The 21,561-nt window shown below is 37.9% G+C and overlaps 1 protein-coding gene across 1 annotated transcript in view; it reads right to left on the bottom strand.

Moving 5' to 3' along the window:
* Positions 1–21,142, bottom strand: part of smad3b (SMAD family member 3b) — a 28,520-nt gene extending 7,378 nt beyond the window's left edge. Inside the window, exons 1-8 of the mRNA XM_083552113.1 lie at positions 20,527–21,142; positions 8,771–8,964; positions 8,438–8,572; positions 5,503–5,574; positions 5,269–5,319; positions 1,131–1,343; positions 865–1,002; positions 587–731 (exon numbers count right to left, since the gene is read on the bottom strand). Coding sequence (XP_083408239.1) covers positions 587–731; positions 865–1,002; positions 1,131–1,343; positions 5,269–5,319; positions 5,503–5,574; positions 8,438–8,572; positions 8,771–8,964; positions 20,527–20,729 — 1,151 coding nt within the window. The 5' untranslated portion in view covers positions 20,730–21,142. The remainder of the gene's footprint in view (positions 1–586; positions 732–864; positions 1,003–1,130; positions 1,344–5,268; positions 5,320–5,502; positions 5,575–8,437; positions 8,573–8,770; positions 8,965–20,526) is intronic.
* Between the last annotated feature and the right edge of the window lie 419 nt (positions 21,143–21,561).

Genomic DNA, 21,561 nt, shown 5'->3' with positions numbered 1-21,561 from the left:
CATTCCCTTGCTCCGCTTAGAACTCCCCTCAGTGAATCACAATGGCATTTCAAGTGATGCCAAGTGCTGACAAACTTGGTTCTTCCTCCGCATCACATGTGGATATATTTCAGTTCAATCTTGTCCGGTTCAAACAACCACCACGATTGTGTATAGGAGTTACAACCTCAAAAGTCGATCATATTTTCCCAGCAAAAAAAGAGATTGTGAGAGATTAATGGAGCTTGAAAGTGTGTGGTAACGTTGAGTGTAAGAAACGAAGAGATTAGAAGGGTGTGTCTCTTTTAAAGGAGGGAGGAAGAGATAAACATGCTTCTTAATGATGAAGGCTGCAAATTAAAAGCTCAGTGCTTATCTTAAGCGGAGACCACACATGTTTATTGTGAGTCACACCTTACACAATCCCCTCAGCTATGACCTCAATGACCTTGGTTGCGATGCATAACAAGAAAAAGCAACAACAACAAAAAAAGTTTCATCTTACTGTTGAGGTGCCTGCTGATCCTCAGTACCCTACAAAAGACAAAAATTCCAAACCAACACCATTGTATCTGGTAGCTGCCCTGGGTGTGTTATTTTTTTTTACCTGTATTCTGCTCCCCATCCTTTGACGAAGCTCATGCGGATTGTGCACATGCGAGTCAGCTGGTACACGGCCTCAAATCCCTGATTCACTGACTGAGCCAACAGAGCTGCAAACTCCTGGTTATTGAAGATCTTTAGATTACACCCTGAAAAGAAAAGAGTACACACATGTCTAAGCATGCATGAATTATTCATCAAGGGCATGCACTCAAGAGTGTACACCATCAATCACAGTATGCTGACACAAGGCGTGCTGTGTTTTGTGTGCGTTTGACTCACCTGGAGGAATCTTACACACGGTGGCCGGGTGCCAGCCGTAGCGCTGGTTGCAATTAGGACTCTGAACAAAGATGGCACTGTCACTCAGACACTCAGCAAACACCTCACCACCTATGTAGTACAGCCGCACTCCCCGACCTTAGCGGGAAAGAGACGAAAAGATAAATGGCATGTAAAGAGGTTACATTTAACTTTATTTTAGCTTAAATCCCACAAGCCCAGTGTTGCAAATGGTCGGCAGTGGTATAATTGAAGAGGTGTCGTACCAATATGTCTGCGCGTGAGCTCCACAGCGGTGTTGCGGTTCACATTGGAGAGCAAACCCAAGCAGAATCTCTCGGCGTTGGATGGATCCGTGAAGCCGTCCACAGTGAGAGAAGGCTGCGAGGCATGGAATATCTCCCCTACCCGCTGGTTCAGCTCATAATACGAGATGGAGCACCAGAACGCTGACTCACAATATGTTACCGGTTGCAGGTCTGAAACATGCAAATAAACACAAAAAGAAAACTAAACAAAAAAACAAAAAAACAAATGTAGACCCAGGTACATATTTTAAGGTGAATAAAGACACTTTAGACACAGTACATATACTTGCTTTTAGCTATAATATGTAAAGAAGTGTGCACAACAGCTCAGAGTTTGAATAAAGCTATGCCAGGTATTTCAACACCACATTACAAACACTCCTTACATATGAGGGTTCCACTTATAGCAAAAAGGCAAAGCCTCATAAGCACTGTCCTCTCTGAGCTCTTTATCCACCCACATATCATGTCACTAACACAGCCAAGTGCAAAACAGTTTAAAATAATACAAACGTTAATATCAAGGGAAGTCTTTTTTCGAGAGAACATCCTGTTATTATATGTTAAATCAGTAAAAAAAAAAAAAGAAAAAAAAAAACTCTTCTTTGTTACCAAATTTCCTTCACATACTTATTACCCAATACACAAATAAACTGATAGCACCATTGGTAGGTTAACTTTGACCCACAAACGCAGAATTGCAGCTTCCAACCCGTAGGTCAACTTCTAGCTGTGTTTGAGTGCATGTTACAGTATTACTTATCTGCAGCTGGTTTTACTAACTGAATGTAAGTTTCTTTCTAAGGAAGTTTGTAAAGTGTGGGCTAAACTACACACAGAGAGAAGTTAGTTCACTGTGTTTTGATTTTGGCTGTAGCGCACACACTTATAGATTATTACTTGTCTCACTGTATGAGATGAGCCAAATAAAATCTTGGCTGAATTTTAAAACAGAATGTTCTCCATGTCAAATTATACAATGTAGATCCTGCAACTATAAACCTGCCTGAAAGAAAATGACTACATTCTGCTTACATCATCAATCAGTGTGATCTGGGCTTGCACAAAATTGCAAGAAAAAAAAAAAAGTCAGCCTAAACTTACGAGCACATTTTCTTCCCTGTATGTTTCTTTTTTTTGTGCGATATTCTATGTCGTCCACCTATTGGCTTTTAGACAAGGGTCATTCTGGCAGTGTCTGTAATTTTGTTATTAAAGTAGAATGTCAGCCTGTCATCAGTTTTCTCCGGTTACAGTAGCACTTAATCAGTCACTGGTTAGCATGTCAGTTTATGAGTTTTAAGACTAATAAACCCTAACTCACTGAAAATCTTGCAGTGTAAAGCTTGTACATGATTCATCAAAGAGGAAATACTAGACAGTAAGTTCACAGATGGGATATTTAAAGCCATGTTAATTATATTTGAACCAAAGATAATTAAATAAAAAAAAAAATCCAACTGGGTTGTACTTTACAACCCCCCCCCCCCCCCCCAAAAAAAAGGGGGGTTTCCCATGTGAAGAAACGATATAGAAATGTTTCCGTTTAACTGATACTTCTCAAAATGAATTTTATCCTTATTAGTGCTTATTCTTAAAAAAAAATAAAAGCCATTAAGATGTGAAGCCAGCATCTGACAGACAGTAAAATGATGACTGGCGACTGGCTCGTCCGCAGATATGCGCGCTGTTCTCCGTTGCTTTTAAAACGAGACGCTGTTCAAGCGGTTTCAAAACCTGTGGGCTCTGGAATGAAAGCTGGATCGTGCAACTTTGATGAGAGAGAACTGTATGGTAAGTAGCAATAATATGTTTAAACTCCTTCATATGTTTATTCAGGAATATCCGCTGCATTTAAATGACCATGATTGGCGAAATATCGCGTGTAGTATCTTTTCATATGTTCCTGCCTGTCTGATAATGATGCTAAGCTACATGCTGCTAACCAAGCATGCAATTATACAACTCCAGGCTTGTATCACAATGAAAGAGATGAGCAAAAGGAAACGGAAATAAATATACTTTGTGAACTCATTATATGACATTTATTAACTCTAGCCACGTTTACATGGACACGACATTCCGATTAAAATCAGTCAGATTGAAAGGGTCGGTGGACTTTTTACATGAGAAGTTATCTAATCCGATATGGTGTTTACATGTGCCAGCGCTTTTAATCGGAATGACTTAACACTCGCAAATGTAAAGTGCTGCTTTTAATCAAGCAACAGCGTGAATTTGTAGGCATACGATTCCTGGAAGGTTTGGGGAAAAGACAGGCGCAGGAAGCTGAGCTTTTTGGTGGTTGTGCAGCTCTATGGAATATCTCAATACCACCCTTTCCTCATGAAGCATGAACTTCTCATGCGAAACTAAACTTTTGTGTTGACTGATCGAGGGATTTATGGCCCCAGAGAAAGAGAACGTCAGAAATCTAATTTCCCTAATTATGCGTGTCGTGGTTGTTTTATACCATCTCGGAAGCTGTGCGGAATACCGTGTTGTGGCAAATCAATTCAGTGTTCACAAGAGCACAGTAAAAATGTTTGTGTAGATCTTCTGCAAAGGAATGAGGAATGGGAAGATACATGATCTGATATGGATGCCAGGTGAAGAGGACTCCAAAATCGCATGAAGATTTGGGGAAACGCGTTTATATCCCTGAAATAATAGGTCTTATCACCAGCAGTAATCGGTTTAACCTGTTTACATGGCAGAATTTTTATTCTATTTTATTGAAAGGTTTATCCCACCTCTCTTAAACCGATTACAATTTCATTCGATTTAGGCATTTTTATTCCGAATGAGGTGTTTATATGGAGCATTTTCATTCGAATTGACTTTTAAACTGATTAGAATGCTCCATGTAAACGCACTTTAACCTTTAGTAAGAAGCAGTACCGTATTTTCAGGACTATAAGCCGCTACTTTTTTCCCACGTTTTGAACCCCGCAGCTTAAACAATGAAGCGGCTAATTTATGGATTTTTCCTGGGTTTTTCCCGGTTCCACAAACTTCAAGACAAAAAACTGAACCCCATAACATTAGACCAATGAAATTGCAGAACGGGTTCAGGTGAACCAATGAAACTCTTTATATTAAATCAGATGCGCTCCCACTGAATCGGGCCGCACCACATCATAAATATAGATGAGGTTCCTCTGACGTTTGACCTGCCGCTCACTTGGACTGGCAACAGGAAACGCATCGGGAGAAAAGCTTCAACGATGGTGATTTTTAAACGCACGACGATGCCAAAAGATAAACTCCCGAGAGAAATATTTGTGAAAGGAAGGAGGAAGACAGTGAACAATTACTTTTTTTGGTAGGCTACTGTTTAGATAAAAGCCGTGTAACAGACACTATCTTTCGTTAAAGCCTGTGTAAAGTTCATTAGTTTCAGTGTAGACAGGCTTATAGACAGGTGCGGCTTATTTATGTTAAAAATAAAAAATCTTTGTCAAATTCAGTGCGTACGGCGTATATTTGGGTGCGCTTAATAGTCCGGAAATTACGGTAATTAGTTATGTGACTGAAAAATCTAATTAAACACAACAGTTTTAACTATATTTGCAAAATGCATCGTATCGGCCTATCGGAGATACCGCTTTCTCAATATCGGCAATTAAAAATCCCATATCGGTCGACCACTTCAAAAAACAATTCTAAATTTAAAGGATCCAAAATGATTAAACAGTCAGAATCGTTTTGTTATTTTTGGAGCTGTAAGGGTTCTTTGTTAATTTATGTTCAACCGAGGGAAGCGTATGTAGTGTAATCAGCTGCTGCTCTGTAACAGTGGCAAGCCCTTCAACAACTCAACTCCACCCTCTAATTACATCATAAAGGGTCCTGACACACACACACACACCCTTTGTAAAGATAACGTAACACAGATAATGCATATTAGATTAATGTTTCGTGTGTGTAAAGACCAAAATGGAGTGGAAGTAAAACTTTCCCTATAGAATGGTCAAGCTTGCTTTTAATAATAATAATAAAAATAAAAAAAGATTTCTTAAATATACAGTGGGGAAAAAATCTCCCTGATGTTATTAAAGTTCTTTAAATAACAATAAGTGTTGGTGTTTCATACCAGGGTTGCTACTTGCAGGTGAAACAGGGTTAGGTGACAAGTTTGGGGAACCTGCAACAGAAATATGCAGGAATCAAACATATAACATAACACATAACATATATTAACATAACATAACACATAACATAACATAACATAACACATAACATAACACATAACATAACACATAACATAACACATAACATAACACATAACATGACATAGATGTGTGGAGAAGAGAAAAGAAGCTCTGACTTGTGTCCATGCTGCGATTCTGCTGATCATTGCTTTCACCATCTTCACTGAGATACCCTGGAGGAGGTGTCTCTAAAATAAAGGCAAATCAAGTATATGATCAACACCATTATACTCAAACAGCAAATGTCATATTATATATATATATATATATATATATATATATATATATATATATATATATATATATATATATATATATATATATATATATATATATATATATATATAATATCTCCATTATAAACCTGTTTAAAATTTATACAGATTTCTCAGATTACACAAAAACATTTTCTTTTAGTTTCACCAATTATGCCATTTGAGGAACATGATTTTTAATGCACACATAATGCAATACTTATGTCCATCGTGTTTTAGACTACAGTCACTTTTGCAAACTTGGATGAGATACACTGCACTTTGATGCAGCATGTTCAAAAAGATGGGGTTGGCTTGTAGGGGGAAACCCAGCAGCTACAATAAATCCTCCATTTATTGTGAGAAGAGGAAATGTACATTGGTTTTGTCACCATCTTTCACAAATGCACAAAATATTTTTCTCTTGAGAAATAGGGCCATGTTTTTATTTACTCTTTAAAGAGATACAATTACTGGCACCCTTATAAAATATGGGGGAAAAATAAAATGTAATGAAAGTATCTTTGTAGTAAATTAACTTTAATCTCCTACCGAATATTTAAAAGAAACAATAATAAAATATGATTATCCCTGGAGCTGAATGTCTTATGAAATACAGGCATCCCTGTATTTAAATAACCAGCAACATCACCAACACATTCTAACAACTTGTATTTATTAATCTTCTTGAGTCATACTTGTTTGTTTGACCTGCCTACACACGCCGAAGTACTAAATTATTTATTTAAGCTTTTTTTTTTAAGCCAAATTTCAAATCAAAGCCCCATGTGTGCTGGGCATGAGTCAATCAGACCATCTGGCAACTTGCATACTTCTTGTTCACTATGTTCTGTGTTGCTTTATATACACACACAGCATCTTCTCTTGCCTGAAGTAGATAGCTATTATATTGTCTGCTTCTGTACTGACAGGCCACTCTACAAGCTAATATTAGGCTAGAACAGCCATAGACAATTTTGTTTACACGTAACCTAATAACCAAAGCACCATCTAATTTTAACATCATCTAATTTCAGTTCATCAGATTAAGTAGACATGAAAGCAGAACACTCGAATATGATTTAAGTCTGATTTGAGTGCTGTAACCGGGTTATTTAGTGCTTGTGCATCTGTGCACAAGTGGGAGGAAGAAGTAAAGCTTTGAACTTGACATACATACTTTGTCAACTAAGTATCAAGCAGATTCTCCCCGCCATCGCATACTTTCACAGATACATAAAATAAAGTAAAAATGAAGAAGCTGTGTGAAAAAGTAAGTACATTTTTATAAGTACAAAGTTCATTAGCTTGTAGAACCACATTTAGCAGCAATAACTCAACATCACATTGTTGTGGAATAATTTTGACTGACTCTTAGTTACAGGTATTTTATGCACAGCTCTCTTAAGATCGTACCAGAGGTTTCAGTCAGGTCAAGATCTGTACATTGATTGGGCCATTGCAACATCTTCATTCTTTTACTTTTTAAGCCATTCTGTTGTAGATTTGCAAATGTGCTTGAAATCTATTTCCTGTTGCAAAACCAAATTTTGGCCAAGCAACTGATTCTAGAATACTTTGGGATACAGAGGAGTTTATGACCGATTCAATGACTGCAAGGTACCCTGTAGCTGCAAAACAACTCTAAATAATCCCCCTTTCACCACTATGCTTGACAGTTGGTATTAGGCGCTTTTGTTGATATGCTGTGTTTGATTGTCACCAAAATTTGCACTGTGCATTATGGCCAAACTTCACCACTCTGGTCTCAGCTGTCCAAAGGATACTGTTCCAGAGGTCTTGAGGTTTGTTCAGATGCAACATTGCAAACTTTAGCTGTACTGCCATTTAAAACCTTGCTCATAAACTTGCTATCAAACTTGCTATCGAACATGTTATTTAATGCCTGTAGAGTTTGACACATTTTTTTTTTTGCAATTTATCAAAGCATTGCATGGTCTGATCTTAAGGTGAATTTGCTGGGAAGATTGGCAACCGTCTTGAATGTTTGGAAAAATGTTCCTCACTAGAGAAAGAGGAGCTTTAAATTGTTTTAAAATGGTCTTATAACCCATCCCAGACTGATGGACAGCAGCAATTGTTTCTTTAAGCTCATTGCTGGTGTCTTTCATCCACGTTGTTGTGTTAACACACCCCGAGTGCTCCAGACCAGCCCACTGCTAAAAACTGGTCTTTTACAAAGGTGGTCGCACCTGACTGCCTCTTGATTCCAATGGAAGCAGTAGGGGTGTAATTAGGTTTTCCAAACAGCTTCTCCATTTGGGCTTTATTTTATGAAAATAAATAATGACAGTGTAATATGTCATGTGCTGTTGGTCATCTGAGGAGTATTTGCCTAATTTTACAACCTGATAGGAAGATGACTATTTTATGTCCTGATGTGTAAAACCATAGATTTCAAGAGACTACCTTCTTTTCACACAACTGTATGTAACTAGTTAAGTGACACTACTTAGCATTAACACTACACTACACAAAATTAATGCTGTAATACCACTTTTACGCAAGTCCTTACCTGCACATCAGTCCCATTTGTGGCATTTGCCAAATGCACTATCCAAAACAAATGATCATCTTAATACAACTAAGCAGTTGAGGGTCAAGGATCTTGCTCAAGGGCTCATGAGCAAGAGTGTGGCATTGCTGGGATTAAATGTAAGTTAATTAGGGTGCCTGAGATTCTCGCTTTTAATTAATGAAGAGGAAAAAAAAATATGCATGTGATCAAGAAGGCTGAATTGTATATTTTTATATGACTGATTTTTTTTCCTCTCACCAGGTATGTAGTTAATCAGAGGCTCAATTCCTGCAGGAAAGTTGGTGTTCTCAGGGATAGAATGGCTGTAGTCGTCCAGAGGAGGAAACTCGGCAGGGATATCAGTGTGTCGTGGAACCAGCACCGGAGGAAGAACTGCACGTGTGCGCGCGCACACACACACACACACACACACACACACACACACACACACACGTCATCAAGGATGAATCAACACCAGAAAATAATTGTAGCATTTTGTACCAGTGTATAAGAATGTTTAAATCTGAAGCGTTAGTCATTAACAAATGTGCGACACACTGACTGGAACACAGTTCTGCTAAGAAATCTCACCCGGAGTCTCCACACGCTGGTAATGGTAGGGGTTGACACACACCTCATCCTTCTTCGTGTGGAAGGCGAACTCACACTGGTCTATAGCACGCAGCTCATGGTGCGACTGCAGGTCAGGCCAACGCCATAGCCGGCAATAAATTACGTGAGGGAGGCCTTTTCTGTGAGATACCTGCAGACGTCCATCAAGAGACCTAAGAGAGAAGAAAGAAGACATCGTTATGAAAAGACTGAAGACTCAACCTGACCCCTACTCATGCACTATACTTTGGAGCAATAACACACCTTTAGATATTTCATTTTTGAAGCATCAACTCCAGTGGAATTTTCTACCCCAAAACCAAGAATGCAAGTAATCTTTTGAAAAATAATAATAAAAAGTAATGTTCTTAGTCCTTCATAGTCCTTATTCACACCTGATTTATTGCCTCATGCTGCATTAAGAAAAATATTGTTCGAGTCTGGCTTAATATTTTCATGCACTTGACAGCATGTTGATTCTAAATTTTGTCTATAAAAAAGTTCATTACTCTGTATGGTAAAAATAAAGATTGCACATTATAAATCAGTGACCTTTTTAGTGATTGTGTTTACTGTGTGAAACTCACTGCAACACAATTACATCTCGTCACCTCTTCTGCACATTGCGGCCGTGATTTCCAAATGCGGCATGGCTGGGGTTATTTTTTTGGTTGGTGGGTTGTTATTTCTATTTTTGTTTCACTTCCTTTTGAGATGTATGCTTCAGCACTGATCATCAAATAAATGTCTTTCAGACAAATGTACAAATTTAATAATAAATTGATCCTTGACTAATTATTCCACAAGACAAACATTTCAATTCACATTGCCCTATTATTTTGGGAATTTAAGTATGTGTAGAGTAAAAACCATCATGGCTTTGTTATACAGAATAGCCGAATAACAGAATACATGGTGCTTATGAGCAGTTCCTGAGATTTTATAAAATATATAAAAATGTCTCCCAAGAGCTATACTAAATAAATAACACTGAATTACATTAAAATGTTACTTTTTTTTATATTAACAGCAGAATGTAAACTACGTGCAACCATTTCAATCTATCTGCAATAATGATCCAGGCAACAGGTTCAAATTTCTGTTATTAATGATTTGGTTTTTTTTGCTATTAACTGATGTGAATAAATTCTGATGATGCGAGGGTTGCATTCAAGCTGAAAAGCAGACGGGCTTCTCTCATCCTTCTTTTAGTTAGGCAAATTGAGTGGAACAAACAGCTGTTTGCTAAAAGGTCACTCATTGTAAGAGTGGAGTGCTGCTAGTTTGTCACCAACAACAGAACCTACAAAAGAGCTCAATTATCTTAATGCTTTTCTCACGTCTCGAGGGTCTAGAAAGATCAAGAAGGAAGGCCTATGTGTGTGTGACGGAAAGATGAGTGTGTGTGTGTGTGTGTGTGTGTGTGTGTGTGTGTGTGTGTGTGAGAGAGTGAAAGAGAGAGGGGGGGGGGGGTACAAAAAAGTGATTCTGAAAAATAAACCAGATCTATTTCCTAATAATGCCATGTCCCTGTTTCACATATAAGGAATATCAATATGGGTTCCTGGGAAGCAGGTGCCTGCCAAATAACAAATTTGCATGGGCATGATAATGTTTCTGGAACAGTTTCAAGTGTTCAGCTTGTATGCTAGCAGCTTCAAGCTTGGGCCATGGCACAAGGTGGCAAGTTACTTAATTAAGCCAATCACAATTTTGGATGATTTGTACTGAATATGGAAAGATATTTGAATACTGCACCCATTTCTCCCCTTGTTTTCAGCACACCATCCAGCTGAAATAAAAGACCTTAAAACGGCTCGGTGAACTTACAGCAATAAATTATATAAGGAATAACGCACAACAGTCGTGCTATTATTAAAATAAAATAATACACCCCTTGTGGGTGGGGGTTCCTTCCTGTGTGTTAAGAGCACATAGAGCAGAGACTTCCATAAATGTTAAATAAACTTCGCCTTACAAAAATATCTGAGATAACCATTAACATAACCATAAACCATAAGTACTCTAGAGCAGTGGTCCCCAACCCCCGGGCCGCGGACCAGCACTGGTCCGTGGGTCAATTGGTACCGGGCTGCACAGCAAGAATACATAACTTACATTATTTCTGTTTTATTTATTATTTGATACTGAACAATGTTTTATTTTGGAAAATTACCAGATTCTCTTTGCCACATCTGTCTATGACTCAATCTAAATGTGTGTAAAGATGCCTCGGTCACATGTCTTATCTCCATCCTCTACCTTCTTAAAGGGGCTCCGGCCGCTATCACATAATACATTACCGCTAAATTCAAACCCTCAAGCTAGCAAAATGAACAAAAAACAACACAGTGGATTCACGTTTATTATTATATTTAGAAAATACCAGTTTTTATGCCGATCATATCATTTTATTTTGTTGTATTTATCCGCCACTCCTTAAAGGCTGGTCCGTGAAAATATTGTCTGACATTAATCCGGTCCATGGCACAAAAAAGGTTGGGGACCACTGCTCTACCACACCAAGTCCTATGCTTGTGATGATCTGGCACTGGGAAACAAATCTACAAAATGAATTAGTTGTTCATAGACAAAGTAAAAAGAACTGAAGTCATAACATTTTTTTACAAATCTTAATATAGATTTGAAAACTCAAACTACAAACTGCTCTCAGCTGATCTACGTATTATAAGGCACACAATTCATTCACCATGAAACAGAACCCAAAGAGCTGCTGACTGGCCTATCTGTGAGAATGTGGTCTGAGAGAAGGCCAGTGGTCTCTATTGTGTAGCCATGTCCCCACAGACAAAAGCCAAGTCTGAGGCCTTCTAGTCACTCAGCAGTCTACAATTCATTTTTTTTCGTTTTGCGGGGTGGGGATGCAGTAACCCCCAGCCTGCCCAGACACACAGCACACCCCCATTCTCCTCAATGTCAAAACCAAGAGCATCAACCCTGCTCCCTCATCTACAAACTCACACAGCTTTTCAGTCAATTCTGATAAACGTGATAAAACTGGATTAGTATTATGCAAACACGCTTGCTTTTTAACGAATGCGTGAAACGGACTGTAAATGTCTTCTACAGCAACCCTTAATAAATACAAATGTAAATAGAAGAGCACTACTGTGGTTAAAAAAAGGTGGAACCAAAAGTTTATGGGGAGGGAAGTTGGGAAGTGTGTTTGACCAGTCACCTCATTGCTTTCCCCTTTACACCAGCAGCCGTAGTTTCTATCCACAGCTCAACCAGTCACACTTCCTCATCTGTGCTGTGGCGCACAAATCCAATGCCCACTGTGCATACACGCTTCTGTCATCCAAGAGGGCTGCAGGAAGTCGTTTTTAAATAAGGCATAGAGGAAAAAAAAACTTAGTGGAAAAATACGCCAAGAAGATGCCGGACCTCAGTAAACTCAGAGCAGCTGCTCATTTCCTGAGCAGGTCCCCCTGGTCTGCACATCACAGCCACCCTAAAGCATGTAGCCATTCTTCTCTCTCTGGAACGCACATGCATAAACACAGCCTGAGATCCTGCCATGCTGCATCTCTGCTGCTGCTGCACTACTGTTAATCATTTGTACCCTCTTGTTCCTCCTCTCATCCCCACCTCGCAGGCTAAACCATGAACCTAACAGCAACCCACACCCTCCCCAGGGCCCACGCTGCATTCCTGGCCTCTGTGCAACCACACCACACGACACCAAAAACTGTTGTGAGAAGTATAAAATTAAGTTTGTGTTGTTTGCAAGTTAGATGCACACCCACTTTAGGAAAGAAAAAAAAAAAGAAAAAAAAAGAAACGTAGGCTGTGTACTTGAAGAGATTCATATTTGCTTTGAGAAATGTCAAATGTGTGCTGAAAAAAACAGCACTTATTTCGAAACAAAGATATTTAAAATATTGCTTCATTAAAGGAAAAATCTCAATGTATGCTTTTTATGAGTTTATAAATAAGCAAAAATAAAAACAAGAAAAAAAAAAGTCCACAGTTTTTTTACTTTGATTACATTACGAAAGTGATAACAAATTGTGTAATATTATTTCTTGTATGTCTTTGCAATTATTCCACACAGAGCCAAAAACTACATAAGCCACATTTGTGTTTTTCAATCAAACCGACCAAACACTCAAATGTGTGAAGAAAAAACACGATAGGAAACATGGTGTGTGGACGACTGACTGAAGTAGAGCTTATAAGCAAGAAACTATTGGCTTCCTTTATAGGTAGATGTTTCAAGAGCAGGATGCGTGGTAAAACCGTTACAAAGCCTCAATAGTTCATTTTCAAAGAGAACAAATAAAAAATAAAACATTGAAAGAGAGCACAATGCATCTGCAACTGATTGTTAAACTCGACTTAAAATAAATGTGATTGTTTTAAGAATAAAAATATGTTTAAATATTCCAAAAGTAGCTGCTATTTAACACAAATTGAGCTCCATGAAGATATGGTTTACATGAGTTTAAGTGATAGATCATAAATGGCCTGCTATAGAGCTCTGACCTTATTAAACCCTATTAAACACACTTGTGATTAACTGGAATTTCTGACTGCACCCCAGGTCCCCTAACCCTACATCAGTACCTGACTTTACTAAAATCCTTGCAGCTGAATGAGCACAAATCTCCACAACCACACTCCAAAATCAATTGATACAACTTCACAGAAGTTATATATATATATATACTTATTATAATAACTATTGTATATTAATAACATAATAGGAGCTAAATAAAAAGTGTAATGTTCAAAAAGCACATCATATTTGGATAAATGTTTGTTGCTACATAACTATAAAATTCATAAGGCCTACAGCTGTATATTACTGATAGGTTTGGGACAAATGACAATCAGGATAACAATCATGATGGCTATCCAGTCTGACAAATTATGTTAATAGAAAAAAAATGTGGTGCCTGCAGCTTTAACTTTGACAAAGTGTATTTTGTAATGACATCACAACAAGCAACATTTCAGCATTCTCGTTTGTTTATCAGCAGAGTTTGTTAATATGTAATGGGGATGTGGTCGTGATTGCGGTTGATTAGTTGTTGCAGCCACAGAACACAATAAATAGTCTCTGCACGAAACTGATTTTGTTCTTTAATTTTCCACCCTGAGTAAAAGTCAGCACACTCCTCTAACTCCCACACAACAATATGACTTAAGGCACCAACACATCAGAGTGAACTCAATTTAATAACAACGCATGATTAGGGGATTCCCAATAAGCTTTCTCTACCTACTCTCACTCTTAGCCTAAACAGTCTGCCTTCTCTCTGACTAAGCAACTGCTGACACATACATACAGAGTACGGACAAGTGTGGACAAATCCAGGGTATTCAGTGACAAAATACAGCACTCCATGACCACCACAAGCTTCTATCAGCTTTACATCCACCAAAAAAAATTTTTTAAAAAAGGGAAAAAAAATGTTTTAGCCGATTATATCATGATGCAGAATTTGGAAAAGAATTTTAAATAGTGTAAATCCCCACCCGTGCATCATATGATCGTAATTTCACCCTTTAACACCATTCCTTGCTAGGGCATACTCTTGCCTGAAAAAGCAACACAAAGCTGTAGAGTAGGTTTCACAAAAGATTAAACTGAATGGTCTCCATGTACCAGCCTGTTTAATAAATCATACTTGGATTCGTCGAGCTTGCACATGGTTGTAAAACAAGTCGGTTCATAAATCGCTAAGATTGTTAAATCATGCAGTACAAACTTATGAAACAAGCAGGTGGAGTGCCAGCTTGTTTGCCTTTCTGATAAACACAATTTCCTGCCAACTAATTTAAAATAAATTAATAAATAAATAAATAAATAAATAAATCTACTGCAGAATAATATGCAACAATGTAAGTGTACAAATACAGTAATTAAATACATTCTGATTGCCTGTGTTTGTTTGTTTTTTTAACACAGCCACAAAATATTGACTAAAGGAACATTTTCCAGCATTAGAGCACTTGTTCCCACTTTATATCTAAACGGTCTATAAAGCTCCATAATGCATATTTACAATGTTTTTGTTTGAGCTCTTGTTGAGTACTGCAGCTTAGACAACAGCACAAGCCCAAGTTTGAACATGAAAATTATCTTATTCTGTCTGGTTTGAAATCTAAATCTGCTACAGTTTCAGTATGGAACTCAATGCAAGTCACTACAATCTACATCACGCATCTGTATAAGCTATTGCTGCAAAAAAAAAAAAAAAAAAAAAAAAAAGTATCTGTAAAACTTGCTAATAAGAATATATGGCAACTACATTCAGTAGCGCTTAGTTAGAGTCAGGTGAAGCTTGCTGTTGCATGCTATGTTACTTCATTTAGAATAAGAAACGGTGATAACAGAAATCCTCCAAACTACATTGTTGGCCTCAGAACAGTTTGTCATGTGAGTAATATTAAAATTTGCAATCATTCATTTATATGAATTTGAGAAACAGTGGAAATGTGAGGTCCAGCACTGAATCATATTTAAACCATTGTATCAATATATCATGAATATTCCTTTACGTTCTCCTACTGTGGCAAGGAGCATTACACTGCAAGAAAATCTTGAAGCTTGGAACTGAACGATTCAGGGTTTGAAATGCAGCTAAGTTATATATTTTTCTTAAAATATTCTATTTTTGGCACAGATTAATTATATACTCACCAATCACTTAGGAGGGGAAACACCTTTACACCTGTTTCTGTAATGAAATTATGTAAGTCATGCACGTCAAGAGGTTCATTATTGTTTACATCATACATCAGAATACATCATATATCAGAACTTAAAATAACTACTGTATTTTTTCGGACTATAAGCCGCTACTTTTTTCCTATGCTTTGAACCCCGTGGCTTAAACAATAAAGCTGCTAATTTATGGATTTTCCCTGGGTTTTTCCCGGTTTCACAAGCTTCAAGACAAAAAACCTGAACCCCATAACATTAGACCAATGAAAATACCGAACGGGTTCAGGTAAACCAATGAAACTCTTTATATGAAATCAGATGCGCTCCCACTGAATCGGGCCGCACCCCATCATAAATATGGATGAGGTTCCTCTGACGTTTGACCTGCCGCTCACTCGGACTGTCAACAGGAAATGTGAATCATTCGTCACGCTGAAAACAACCGGGCATAAAAAAATAAACTTCACCTGTGTTCTGAGCTGCACGGCTTCGGGAGAAAAGCTTCACCGATGGTGATTTTTAAATGCACGACGATGCCAAAAGAAAAACTCTCGAGAGAAATAGTTGTGAAAGGAAGGAGGAAGACAGTGAACAATGACTTTCTTGGTAGGCTGCTGTTTAGATACAAGCCGTGTAACAGACACTGTCTTTTGTTAAAGCCTGTGTAAAGTTTATTAGTTTCAGTGTAGACAGGCTTATAGACAGGTGCGGCTTATTTATGTTCAAAATAAAAAATCTTTATAAAATTCAGTGGGGGTGCGGCTTATATTTGGGAGCGCTTAATAGTCCGGAAATTACGGTTTATTCTTTTATATTTATATTTCTCAGACTTCTTTTATAATCAACAACACATTTCCCACCCACAGAACTCTGGTTCACTCAATGTTTTTTCAAACCATTTTGTGTAAACTCTAGAGGCTGCTGTCTTGAGACTAACAGTTTCGACCAGTCCCAGAAGATCTGCAGTTTCTAAAATACTCAAAATACCAAAATCAATGCCATGATTCAAGTCACACTTTCGAGAGCACACTTTGTCTTCATTCTTTTGTTTGATGTGAATACGACCTGAAGCTCTTCACCTGTATATGCATAACTTTTTTTTGCATTGTGCTGCTGCCACTTGATTGGCTGAACACATAATTTCTAGAATGTGCACGTATTTCTAAAAGAGTTGAAGATGAGTGTCTGTGTACAATAGGGCTGCAACTAATGGTTATTTTGATAATCAATTAATTGGACGATTATTATTATTTTATTTATTTAGCATTATTAATCAATTATTCGGATAAACTTTTTTTGGTTTCTTTTGCTAATTATAACTATATAAAAAAATATTTATGCATAAAAATGTACTTATAAAATGCAAATGCCACATACTGAGTTAACTATCTTTAATTTAGACATTCAGACCAAGCTTTTAGTGGCTGCTTGTTGAGGAATGCATGTGGGATTTCTCCTTTGAATAAATTCAACAAGGTTCAAACAAGCTTGATTAAAAAAAGAAATCAAATTTGGTGTACGAATGCATAATCATTAGCTGCAAACAACAACAGTGACTAAAAATCTAATCGTTTACTTCTGCTGTCATTTGCTTTTAGATTCAGTGTTTGTTTGCCCTGTTTTAATTGAATTGTCGTGAGCGAGGTGATTGCACAACCTGTTGCTCACGAGTCACGACAGAACAGATTTAGTGCGACTGTCCCGAAGTTACAAAAAAACAGTTTACACAATAGCACTTTAATAATTTTTGTGTTGCCGTTTTCATATGATGAGGATTATACAGTTTTTGCTTACCGTGCTGTTTCGCCTTCACTCGTGACACCTGTGTGTTTTCTTTTTCCATGCTCGTGCATCACTGTGTTACATACATGCCACACAGTCTCTGCTTTGCATAACCAAATAAAGCTTTCTTTGTTGTGTTTAATATAAAATGCTCTCAAGCCTTGAATGACTTGGGATGCACACTTTCCTGCTGCCAGTTGTAATGTATGTAATGTCCGCCATTTTCGCAGGTGGCTCTGTTGACAACGAATTTCATTATCGATTTGTTGTTGCAGCCCTAATGTCCACTCCATTTCCAAAAAAAAATTACAGTTAATGCCAGAATATAATTGTTTATAGTGAACACAATTTCTGTATGCTACTGGGATTCATTAAGTATGTTCATTTGCTAATAATCTCATCTTTATTTGTGTGTATTGGAGTCGTTTCATTTAGTGGAGCAATCTCTGTAGTAGCCAAAAACATACAGACAACTTCTGACACTCGGGAACATACAGGTATGGTCCTGATGAAACTGTGAACTATAATGTCACGCTGAAAACTACCACATAACTCTCATTCTGGCACATGTGCTAACCTCATGGTTTTAAATATAAAGAGAAAAAGAAGACACTAGCCAAAAAAATCTCTAATCTCAAAATTTTTTCTTTTCATGCAACCCTGAATGGAGTGATAAATAGTTGACTGGGTCAAATAGGGAAAACTGCATTGTTGCTTGACTTGAGTTTTGGTTTTGTCTTGTGTGTCCTGTCTTTCATCCTCTTTGAAGTGCATCCCTCGTGTACTACACGCTCTTCAGGTGCCTATTAAATGGCTCAAAAGCCCTGATTTTGATGCCATATGTTGGCTTAGGAGTGACAGTGACTTACCCAACAGCGTTTCAAATACACCACACCCCCAACAAATCTGAACAAATGTGACAGTAGCTTTGCAAACCAGCTAAATCTAGAGAATAGCAACAACAAAATATTTTTTTTTCCAGATGTGGAGGAATTCTCCTTTCCATGTTCACCCCTTGCTTGTTGATTTTAAGAACAACAACGAGATACTCATTGATAGAGTTATACAGTACATGTTTGAGCCGAGATCACAGATTCATCACCAAGATGCATCTGATAGAGAGGCAAGCCCATATCTGTAAACATTTTCCGAAAATTTCCAGAAAGTGACATCTAACCACAAAATTAGGGGAGAAAATAAAAGTAAAAGAAAAAGACCAGCTCTTACTAGAGCCAAACATATCCCAAGGGAATGATATACATATGTTCTGGACAACATTTAATTAAAGGAAATACATGACTAATACAGGATCACTCATCAAAAATAATATATCATTTAATTAATTAGGAACTTTATTGCCTTAATACAAAGACCTACAACACACTGTCCATAAGAATGAGGAACAGGAACAAAAGTGCCACTTATTACTTTAGCAGAAGTTGATCAATTATATCAAGCTTTTATCTAATGTACATTCTTGTAAACAAAAATGTATAAATTACATAATTTTACAGCAGGACTCACTCAGCCACATAGCATTGACCTTGATCACCGATCAGAGTGCTTATGACCACTCTATAAACTCTTTATATAGTGAAGCTGATGTGTAAATTTTACAAATAAATCCATGTGGCACAGTCACAGTGACTATGCCTGCGATCTGTGCAAACTTCATAATGAATCCATGGCTTGACTTAAACTCCATAATAATGTCCGATCATTACCCACAACAACACTTGGAAACCACTTGCTGCTGCTGAGGACGGCTCCACATGAATAAAGCCTAAAGATACACAAAGATCCTGTGGAGCGTTAACTCAAGAACCATTAATCTGGATCGGCACTGTACACAGTTTTACACTCAAGTGTCCATCAGTGAACACCTGATATCTTCAACAATGATGGAACTATAATGGATGGACATTTGGTGTCCATGAGGATGAGCTCCTTTTCAGGTAGATTTCTGCCTTACTGTCACCACTGGCTCTCTCATTAGGGATAAACTTATAGGGCCAAATGTATGAATGTAATCTATTTCTTTGTGTAAAGCTCTAGTTTGACTAAAAGCATTATACATATACGATTTTATTAATTCACTTTTTTTTTATCCAATAGATCAAATTGCAATGACAACCTGTATAAATATGTACATATATTCGCAAGATTATTGTCCAGATTGGGCCGTGGGAACCTGTCATACTGTACTACGCAAACGATGCAACAGAACCTGAAAAGTTCAACAAGCCTCCACTAGTAGTCAAACTGAAATCATTCTCACAACACATTCCATGTTATAAAAAAAAAGAAAGAAAAGAAAAGAAAGAAAAAAAAAGCTGCAGGGAGCTAAAGGAACGTATTTGGATATTGTTAGCTAACTGGGTTATTAGTGATTGCAGATGATTTGGCTTCTATCAGTGGCAGGGTTGAACACACACACACACACAGTGTTCTTCAGCACAGATCTCCTGTCCCATTTCAACATGTTGCATAACAACTGCTAAGCTGATCGTGCCTTAGGGGGGTGATTGATTAAAAAGCTTGCAGATAACCTAGCCATTTTTATTAGAGAAAATCAATAGTGCATTTGTTTTTGTTTTTACAAAACCACATCAAGCCAACAGACGTTACTACACTACTAGCCATGTAGCAGCTACCTTGCAGATTCCGGTCTATCACAAATAGGAGGTCGTGTCAAAACTAACAAGATAGCAGATCTTGTTTTCTAGCAAATATTTTAAACTTAATAGTAACTTGTGCAAAAAAAAAAAAAAAGTCTTCCAAGTTCAGAATGAACTTGAACTCGGTGTGGCGAGAACAGGCTAACCTTAGCCAAACCGCCAACCCACAGCTTATCATATACATAAATCTGCCATCTGCTTATACCGAACGAAATGTGCAGAAAGTGTATCAACGTGTAAAAAACGGAAGGGTTTATTAAAACTTTAGCAGTGTTGTTTGTTTTGTGCTATAACTGACCTCTCTCCACTTACCAACTAACCCTAGGAGATAGAGAAGAGAGCGCGAGCTTACTTTTCATGTTGCGACGGCTTTATTTTATAAACACATCCACGAAAGTACTCGGTTAATATTTTACAAATACAATTGAAAAGGTGAACATATAGATATTGTTCGTTAAAAAGTCGGAAACGGCGACAATTAGTAGCCAGTATGGTGTTAGCTAGCAGGCGGACTTGCTGCATTGCTAAGCGGCTAACTAGAGTTAAAGGGTTACAAGTTAGCAAACACAACTCAGTACCTCGGTATAGTGATACACTTCGTGTTGATGTTCTGGGTGGTAATGGCCTTCTCCAGTTCGTCCAACTGGCCGGTCCTCTTCAGCTTCTTGACGAGACTCTTCACCGCCTTTTCGCACCATTTCTCCTCTTGGCCATTCTGCTCGCCTTTTTTCCATCCGAGGAGCTTCTTCACAATCGGAGGAGTAAACGGCAGTATAGACATGTTCGCTGCACTCGCACACCTCTCAGTCTCACTCAGTCTCTTTAAGAAGAAACAAAACAAAAAAAAATCATCAAAACATCCGCCAAATACTAGTTTTAGAAACTTTAATTTAGTGAAACAGAAACGAAGCCGACGGAGAAAAGCCCAACTCTGGAGCGCAGTGAAGAGGTAAGAGCGCAGTAATGTCTCCGCTCCCCGCCCCCATCGCTCTCCTCCTCCTATATAAACCCGTACAGAGACTGGCCTGGTCCCAATTGCCCTACTATTCAAAATGTAGTGCACTACATAACAATACAGGACAGATTATATTATACACTATGTAGTGCATTTATACACGAAGTAGTCGTCAATTTATGATTCTTCTCATAGTTTGAAGGTTTAGGCCGGATAACTTACTTAAACGCAACACATCCTGACTATGGTGTTCTCCTTCCTTTGGGCTATTTATGACAATTTCTCGTTTTTTTTCTAAAAGCAAATATTTATACATATTAATGAGGCTGTATATATTCTCCGAGAACCCTGTATTAATCCCTTTTCTAACCACATCGAATGCTTTACTTACTACCACTAATAGCTTTGGTTATGCTTAGGCATGAACTGCTGAAATGTGCATCCAAATGGCACAAGTTTGTATGGTATGTACTGGGATATAATGTGAGACGTGTCCACATGTCCAGCAGCCAGGGAGAATTAGGGAGGGGTGAAGGCAGCAGTGGCCCGGAGTGTTCTCAAATGCAGGCCTGTTTCAGCATGTCCTTTCTATGCAAACATTTGGGGGATCTCCTGAATCTGAGAAGGTCCATTCAGGAGAAGTCTGTTTTTTCTGCAT

This window comes from Silurus aristotelis, assembly GCF_946808225.1.
Source record: "Silurus aristotelis genome assembly, chromosome: 10".
NCBI lineage: Eukaryota > Metazoa > Chordata > Actinopteri > Siluriformes > Siluridae > Silurus > Silurus aristotelis.
This window is presented reverse-complemented; position numbering and strand designations above follow the sequence as displayed.